Source organism: Sinocyclocheilus grahami, unplaced genomic scaffold (assembly GCF_001515645.1).
Source record: "Sinocyclocheilus grahami isolate Dianchi unplaced genomic scaffold, SAMN03320097.WGS_v1.1 scaffold209.1, whole genome shotgun sequence".
Classification (NCBI taxonomy): Eukaryota; Metazoa; Chordata; class Actinopteri; order Cypriniformes; family Cyprinidae; genus Sinocyclocheilus; species Sinocyclocheilus grahami.
In genome coordinates, this window is record NW_015505388.1 from 951,475 (window position 1) to 960,416 (window position 8,942).

Here is an 8,942-nt window from a genome sequence, read left to right on the forward strand (position 1 = left end):
TTATACACTCATTTTATTAAAATGGTATAATCAAATGTTTATATATTTTATAAATAACTATTTGTACAATAATGTACTGTAAAAATGTGCTCTTCCTGTTGACACTCATTACATAGCACGTAGATGGGAGCTTCGGTGCATTTACCCCAGTGCTCTTCTAATCTGTCATTCCCAGTGAGAGTAGGCGGGGGCGGGGCTCAGAATGCTTTGAACACAGATGCGGAGCGGCTCTTCTGCTCTGAGCGCCAGTGAGGCGAACAGCACCATGACTGCGAACGCATACGATGTGATTGTGATTGGCGGAGGCATCTCAGGTTAGTGTCATCAAAATAGCGCATAAAACTTAATATAATCTCATTGCAATTAACGCACCCTTAAAGTACCTTTATATCACTGAAGATTACAGGCTGATGATAGTAATGCTGAGTTATGATCGTCGTTATTGAGTAAAATAAGGCGCGCGACGAACCCGTGCTGAACGACTATACCATTTCCTAAGCTTAGATGCCTTATAACAAGACTGTACTATGGCTGCGTTTAAAAATAATAATGCATATTTGCGTTTTAAATAGGACTGTGTTAGTTTGCCAAAAGGACGGGGCTAGTTCTGCAGACTTCCAGTGAATTTGTTCGCGATGTCACCTGAGCTTGCTCTTCCACTTCCGTGACATGATTATTTCATATTCATAACGCCAGGGGCAGAAACAGTTAAAAGGCATGCAACAGTGTGTGTATATATATATATAACATGCCCATGAACTTTTTTATACACAACATCAAGATTTCTGTTTAAAATATACGTTTGTATAAGAGCAAGTGTATATATATTTTTAAAAATCACGTTTACCTTCACTAGCTCATTTAGAAAGGTCCTGCAATAACAAAATTATACGAAAAAGTACAAATATTCCATAATTTCTACAGTTACTCTAGCGTGTCTAGCATCTAGTCTAGTCTACATGTATAATAATTATAGAAGTATATATTTTTGTTTATAATAGTTTTAGATGAATTATGTCACTACATAATATTAGCTACCCATTTTTCAATGTCAATTACCCATCCTTATTACATTTTTTCCTGGAGTACTTGATTCTGATTTGTCAATCACTGCATTCATCAAATTAATAACGACCACCAATGTTGCATAACTGATCAGTCATCCGTGTGCTATTGTTTTATGTCTCTAATCATTTTAACTGAATATTTTAGCTCAATAAATATTTCATGTCCATATATTTGATTTGAAAAAGATCTATAGAAATAATAGTCTTGTTAGATGCAACAGGGCTTTTCACACCTAAGACTATATTTAAGGTTATCTTATGTGGAACGACATTGTATACGCAATTTTAAACTATTTTATATTTTAGAATTATTATATTACATGCAGCTTTAATTGCCTCATATTAAGATATTTCATAAAATATATTTTCTTTTAAAAATGCATTTGTCACACTGCAAGACCATTTCAAATGAACTGGAAATGCTCAAATAGTGTTTAAAAATGTCAAAAAGAATGTGGTTAATCATTTTAACCTAAACTGACGTCTAAAAAGAAAATTCCTTAAACATGCATCAACTACCCACATACGCTGCAGTCCTCGTATGCACATACTTGCAATGCTCTGGTGCTCTTCATAGCCTATGCTTGATCCATACAAAATTAGTGTGAAACATAGCTTTGAATAATGTATATAGTTTATTTTCCAGAGATTGCAGAGAGATTTATGAATATATTGCACTACAATAGGATGCAGTATTGATTAGAAAATACTATGTGATAAAGAATCTGTATCAGTCAGTCCTAGAATGTGACCTATTTTGTGTAGAGCAGCATGAAAGCACAGCATAATGTCCTTACGGTTATGACCTGACAGGAAATTCCATTTACTTTGAGCAAACTGACTTGTTCCCACAGTGAATATGCATTATTATATACAGGCATGACAATTTAAAGCCAGCTCAGAGGGAGTGCACACTGGATGAAATCTTTCTTGTGTAAGAACAGCATTCTTGGAGACAGAACCGAGCAAAACAGCATCAAGATGTCCTCCTGATAACCTGCTGGAAATGTTATTTCTATTCATACAAACTTTTTCGACAGTTTCTATTTTATATGATTAGGCCTGTCGCAATAATCAATATATCGACTTATCGCGCAATATATGTACATGACCTCAATCATTTTTGGTGACGCAATATATCGCCCATTATATTTACTTAAAAATGAATGTCACCATGTTTTGTACATTCCACTTGCGCCTGTGTCTTTTGCAGCTTCTCGTACATAACGTGGTGTAGTCATGAGGTGCTAGTTCAAATTTAAAAAATGCTTCTACAAAAAAAGTTTCATCTGCAGATATGGTCTTGTTTAGGGGTCTGTGCCTTTGTGCATACGGACATCTGACTGCTAAGTAGTGATTGTGTTTTTCAGCAATAGCGTGCGCCCTTAATTTACAGAGAAAAGGTCAGGGGAAAATCTGTAGATGGAAACATCTCCATACAAGTTCTTTGTGCATTTTTCATCATTTTTGTTAGAAAATGTTTATTTAATATTTATTCAGGTTTTTTAAGCTATCTAATATTTTGATGATCTAAATATTCTTAAAAATTTTAAGTTTGTTGTCATATGGAAGTGTGTAGGCCTTCTTGCATTATTATGCTGTTACATTATGATTATATATTCAGTGGCATAAAATGGTCTTTAAAATGCCAATAATATCGCTTATCGCAATATATCGCACAACAAAAAGTTGTTATCGTGACAGGCCTATATATGATATGCAAGAAGACCACAAAATCAAGTCAGATGTTTTATTCTATATACTGTAGATGATTGTGTCTGTTTGCAGTGTAGCTCACAGTTTAATATCTCCTGACCTTTATAGACTACTGATTACTCAAACTCAAACTTTGTTTCAGAAAATGAAGGTGTGTGCTGTGCACTGAACCAGTCATACTACTGTGCTTGAAAAAAGCTAATGAATGTAATCAGTCACTATTATGTAACAAGGCCACACATTGTACACCATGGACCTGGTATCATCCAATCCTAAATAGAACCTTTTCCACATCAGGACTGATTCCCTGCCAAGTTTCTAGGAGTCAGTGCTAAACAGACTGCACTTTTGAGTCTGTAAAACATTTGTCATTAATGCATGCGTGCGATATTACACGTCATCGGTAGTGTGAGATTAGTTACATATTCACTCTCTGGTCAAAGGTGCGGTGTAATTCATGCAGTGGCATGTGCGTTATGTTTCATGAAATGCATTATCTGATTTGTGCACTATTGCATTTTTAAAAATTGTTGCAGTTTCTTTGAATAGGATCCAGATATGACTGCATTTGACACATGAGGTAGAGAGAGACAAAAGATGTTTTCTCATAAATTGGCTGTCATCGTACACCCGTTGAATATGCGGATTTCACCTGTTGGCCTTTGAAGGAAATCAGAGTTTCTTCTTATTCTAACCAAACTTCATAAAGTGGGTTGAAAAGAAATGGAACATTGCTTTAAGGACCTTTTAATAACGACCCAGCACTCCCAGCAAATCCAATGACTATTTGCAAAGCCACTTGAGGTGCTCAGGGAGACAGCACATTGGCAGAAGTGGTAAACAAAACTGACAACCCATTTTTATGCTCCCTGGGAACCAAGAACACATGACAGCAAATGTGTATTTGTGTCTGTTGTTAAGCGCCACAGGGGCTGTGCTTGACATAGAAGAGAGACAACTGACGCCTTTCGGCTAAACAATGGAAATTACACCTTTACTATTGTGACCTTATTGCTTCATGTCAACAACTGAATTAAATTGTCACAGTTTACATTTTATTCCCATGGTTAAAGACGAAGTGTGTCATTTCCTACAGCTCTAACAGTGGAGTGCTATCATGCCAAGGTCATGGGTTTGATTTCCAAGGAATGCATGAATTGACTAAATAAATGTTTTAGTCACTTTGCATAAAAGCATTTGCTAAATACATAAATGTACATTTAAAATGTAATTTCTGCACCACTAGTGTTACCAAGCAAAACTGGAAAATGAACTATATTTTCTAAAATATGATTGGCTCTTTCCGGTGCAAAAATTGCTGTCATGATCCTAGGATGATTTTTATGGTTGTCAGCATGTTATCATGTGGTTGTTCTGCTTGCCAGGGTGTTGTTAGGTTATTCCTTACTTGCCCCAAACAGCAGAGCCAGTGTTTCTATTACAAATGATGTCTAAAGGAGAGTCTCAAGCCATAAACAATATAGGTTTAGTGGATTTTTTGCCCATTTAAAAAAAAAATCGTACGTTGCGCTATTTAGAAAAGTTATAGCACACTCTTCTCAATGAGTCGATAATTTGAGATATAATTAAAGTCCATAGTGCAAATTGTGAGGGACAAGTTCCACGGCTAGTTTATTGTTTACATTTAGAGATTCTTTCAAATCTCTCACCCCTCTGTCATTGGTCAGAAAAACAGATAGTTCAGCCCCCAAATGCATGCCATTGGGTGAACCAGTGTTGGACTGGTCGAGATGTTTAAATAAACAGAGTAATGCTTTGATAGTACCGCAAAGTCAATCTGTTTACTCTTGTCAGAGAAATCAACCTACAAATGACTTACTTTTGAATGTGTGTATCAAGCTAGGAAAGGAGAAAATGTTTTTGTATAACAATTAACTTTATCTTTATGTGCTTACATGTAGAAATAGCTGTCAGAAACTGTTTGACAATTGAACAACCTGCAAGTGTTCAAATAACAAAAGCATTAGGGAGTTGTTTTGCTCATAACTCTAGTAGGTCTCAGCAGCAGCTCTCATGGGGTGTGCAAGTGGAGGGCAAGAATTCCACATCTAATTGTGGAGGTTGTTGACGCTGATGCTTCCTGGTGAGTGTTCTGCTCTTGCTAAAGAACTTTGGCATTCCTGTTTTGGAAGTCAGCCAGGAAAGTCCGGAAACATGGAGATTCACAGGTCATGTCAGAATGGGCTACTTTTACATTAGGGCCTTTCGCACTGCAGGAACCTTTTCATAGTACCAGAACTAATTGTGGAACTACCCACTTTTTGGCGTGTTCGCACCACCGGAACTGGGAGCGATTTTAGTACCGGACTGCTTTTTTCGAGAACCAAATTAGCTCCTACTCCGGAGCAGGGTCTAACCAGCACAACTGGCACTAATCGTGACGCAAGTAGACATTGATTGGCCAAACGCGTACGAAAACGCCCTCACCCGCCATGATTTATAACGCTGTGTAAACATACTGTAAACATGTCAACTTATTTCGCAAGTATGGAGAACAGCGATAGATGGACGGACGCTGAAGTGCAGGCACTTGTAGTAAATGTAAAACTGTAAGGTGCCGTTGGAGATTCTTAATCCTCCTTTCCGTTCTTTCAATCGCTTTACGTATATGTCGACTTTCCATGTCCATTATTGTGAAACCTGCGAGACACAACAAAAACACAGCTCCGATCACAGCGTCCTCCATCCTCCTGTTGTTAATGTTGTTCTTCTTTGTTTTCGTTGTTGAACGCCGCACACAAATGACGTCGCTGTCGACCGGTTCTTAGTACGCACTCTCGGTGTGAATGTAACCCTTTAAATGGTACTGGGAAATAGTTCGCGCAAAATCGTCGTACCGCAAAGTCACTCTGTTTACTCTTGTCAGAGAAATCAACCTACAAATGACTTACTTTTGAATGTGTGTATCAAGCTAGGAAAGGAGAAAGTGTTTTTGTATAACAATTAACTTTATCTTTATGTGCTTACATGTACAAATAGCTGTCAGAAACTGTTTGACAATTGAACAACCTGCAAGTGTTCAAATAGCAAAAGCATTAGGGAGTTGTTTTGCTCATAACTCTAGTAGGTCTCACCCAGCAGCTCTCATGGGGTGTGCAAGTGGAGGGCAAGAATTCCACATCTAATTGTGGAGGTTGTTGACGCTGACGCTTCCTGGTGAGTGTTCTGCTCTTGCTAAAGAACTTTGGCATTCCTGTTAGGTGTGAAAGGCCCTATTGTGGTTTTGTGCTTATTGACACAAGTATACATATACCTGTTAGTGTGTGTTTTTGTAGCAATGGCTTCGCAAAGTTGTATACTACCATTCAGAAGTTTAGGGTCAGTATGATCATTTATTTACTTTTATTCAGCAAGGACACATTGAATTGATCAAAAGTGACAGTAAAAACATGATGTTACAAAAGATTTGCATTTCAAATAAATCTTTTGAACTATCTATTCATCATTCATCAAATGTCGAATATCACTGTTTTCACAAAAATATTAAGCAGCAAACTGTTTTACATTGATAATATAAGAAATATTTCAGGATAATTGGAATTATTTCACTGTTGCCATACCAGGAATAAATAACATTGTAAAATATATTAAAATAGAAAACAGTTATTTTAAATGTCACTAATATTTCACAATATTATTATTTTTTTCTGTATTTTTGATTGAATAAATGCAGCTTTGTTAAGCATAAGAGACTTGTTTAAAAAAAACTTAAAAACATAACCAACCCCAAACTTGAAAGGTAGTGTGCGAAAAAACTTCGGACATATGTCCTCTTTCTGTCCGAGTGGGTAGATCTTGCACAGAATTAGCTGTAAAATAAACCAGACTTTATGCTGCTGTATTTGCATAAAGTTAAACTCAACTTTCAACACCTCAGTTGTGGCAATGTGGCATCAGACATGGCCACATTGCCAGGTGTTGCAGTCACTCATGTTCTTGAAAATTGCCAGCTGTCTTAGACTTGCTTTGTCACTGCAATTCACAAATGTGTCAGGGCTTCATTAAAATAAAGGAAACAGTGTTTATTCCAGTAATAAATACAGCTGTAGATCTCTGAAGTTCAGTGAAAACCAATTGCAAACATTGATTTTTAGAGCTCAGCATGTTTTGATGCATTTAGAATCAACAGTGCTTTCATTCTTTAATATCTCCAGTCACTCTATTTATTATCCTTTTTAAAATTGTGTTAAACCAAACATATGAACTTGGAAAAACATGTCTACATAGTCCTAGAGCTATGGAAATACTCAGATGCCTAAATGCCTTTTTTACAGTGTCCTCTAAGCTTGTATAAACAAACGTCATTGGTCTGTTTTTTCCCCCTCTGAGCTGAGCAGAGAGGAGCCTGACTCCAGCTTGACTGGCTTTGTTATGCAACTTAAGATAATACTGCTCTGTTCCTCTCTTAGACGAACAACTGTCCTTGGGGTTGCCAGGAGAACATGCCATTTCGCTGATCTCTCTGTAATTGCTTTTCAATAATGCATCCAAACGTCTATGTTGCAGCCTATTGGAGAAAGCAATTGCTTCTAGAAGAGCATGAAGCATCAAGAACTGTGCTCGCTGTCACGTACATGTTTTCATGATTACAAGTGATTATTTGCTGCATTAAATTCAAGAAAACCTCCTTTCCTTTGCATTGGAGTTTCTTGGTGCATCTTTACACCGCAGAAAGGAATGAAGCATGCTTTAATGTAGACAGAAAAATGGATTCAAGTTTGTGCGTGCAGTTATTTGCAGGTCATAGGCCCAAGCATGTTACAGCTGCACAGCTGGGGTTAGAGAGCAACTTACTTTTTTATTATAATACAAAAAAAACTAACCACAAATTTTGTTCTCTAGTTTATTTACCCTGTTTTAAGGATATTTAGATATTGGTATTGGACAATGACACAACTATTTGATGTAGTGTATGATATCTTCAAGTATCTCTTTAATGTTGTGAAGGTAGTTAACTGCTCTTTTAGGGTCAATCATGGAGGTGTACATTTCTTTCATTTCATTTTATGCCTTTAAATAGGAATGCACAAAATATCAGTACCATTGGTTTTTATTTTTTAACAATGTATTTTTTAATTTACATATTTTTTATATAAGCTGATATTGTATATATAATTGTTAATGCTCGTTCTTATGTATTTTTACATAGATTAGTTTACTTTTCTTGTCATCTAATGTTCAATTAAAGTTCATCTTTAAAAAAAAACATTTTAATAATGCTGTCCAATCTAATCTTTAGCATAATCTCAGAATGATTATTCTATTATCATTTTATACTGTACATTATAATATCTAAATTTATTTGTAACATTTAAAAACATTCGTTTTAGTTTATTTTTAATTTATTTAGACAAAATAGTACAGAGTTTTGATATTGAACGTTGTTATCGGCATAACATAAAAATAATAATACCGTAAGTTTATCGGTATTGACTTATTAAATTATTATATCTGTCAACCATGGGCGTCGCTAGGCCAGTTTTGCGATTAGTTCCATAAACTGCACACTAATTTGTGATCGCCTCAGTCCCCTTTAAATTTCATATGAAAACAGCGGCAGACTTTGGCTCCTCCCCGTCTTTCAGCGCGTCCTTTTTCAACCCGCAGAGTGAGAAACAGAGGACAAGGTGTGTGTTTATCGATAGATTGTTATAATATCTGCATCTGTGCAGTTCTTTGTCATAAATACAGTTTACAAAATATCATGGGGGAGCAATCGGTTCCCCATCTACTGTAGCCTAAGTTTTCGTTGCGTTCACCCCTCATCACACCACAGGTTTTCTCTAGTGAAAATGAAGCACATATGAATGCATATAATTTATAAAACAATGTTGCCATGTTCATTTGAATGTATATAGCCTATATATATATATATATATATATATATATATATAGGTTCCCCATCTACTGTAGCCTAAGTTTTCGTTGCGTTCACCCCTCATCACACCACAGGTTTTCTCTAGTGAAAATGAAGCACATATGAATGCATATAATTTATAAAACAATGTTGCCATGTTCATTTGAATGTATATAGCCTATATATATATATATATATATATATATATATATAATACCCTCATTGGGGGCCGAGCCCCCCTAAAATGAAAATACTGGAATCGCCCCTGCTGTCCACAAAAC

The 8,942-nt window shown here is 36.1% G+C and overlaps 1 protein-coding gene across 1 annotated transcript in view; it reads left to right on the forward strand.

The window, feature by feature from the left end:
• The first annotated feature begins 220 nt into the window (after positions 1–220).
• LOC107595828 (amine oxidase [flavin-containing]-like) overlaps positions 221–8,942 on the forward strand; it is a 60,818-nt gene continuing 52,096 nt past the window's right edge. The window contains exon 1 of the mRNA XM_016286392.1: positions 221–314. Coding sequence (XP_016141878.1) covers positions 266–314 — 49 coding nt within the window. The 5' untranslated portion in view covers positions 221–265. The remainder of the gene's footprint in view (positions 315–8,942) is intronic.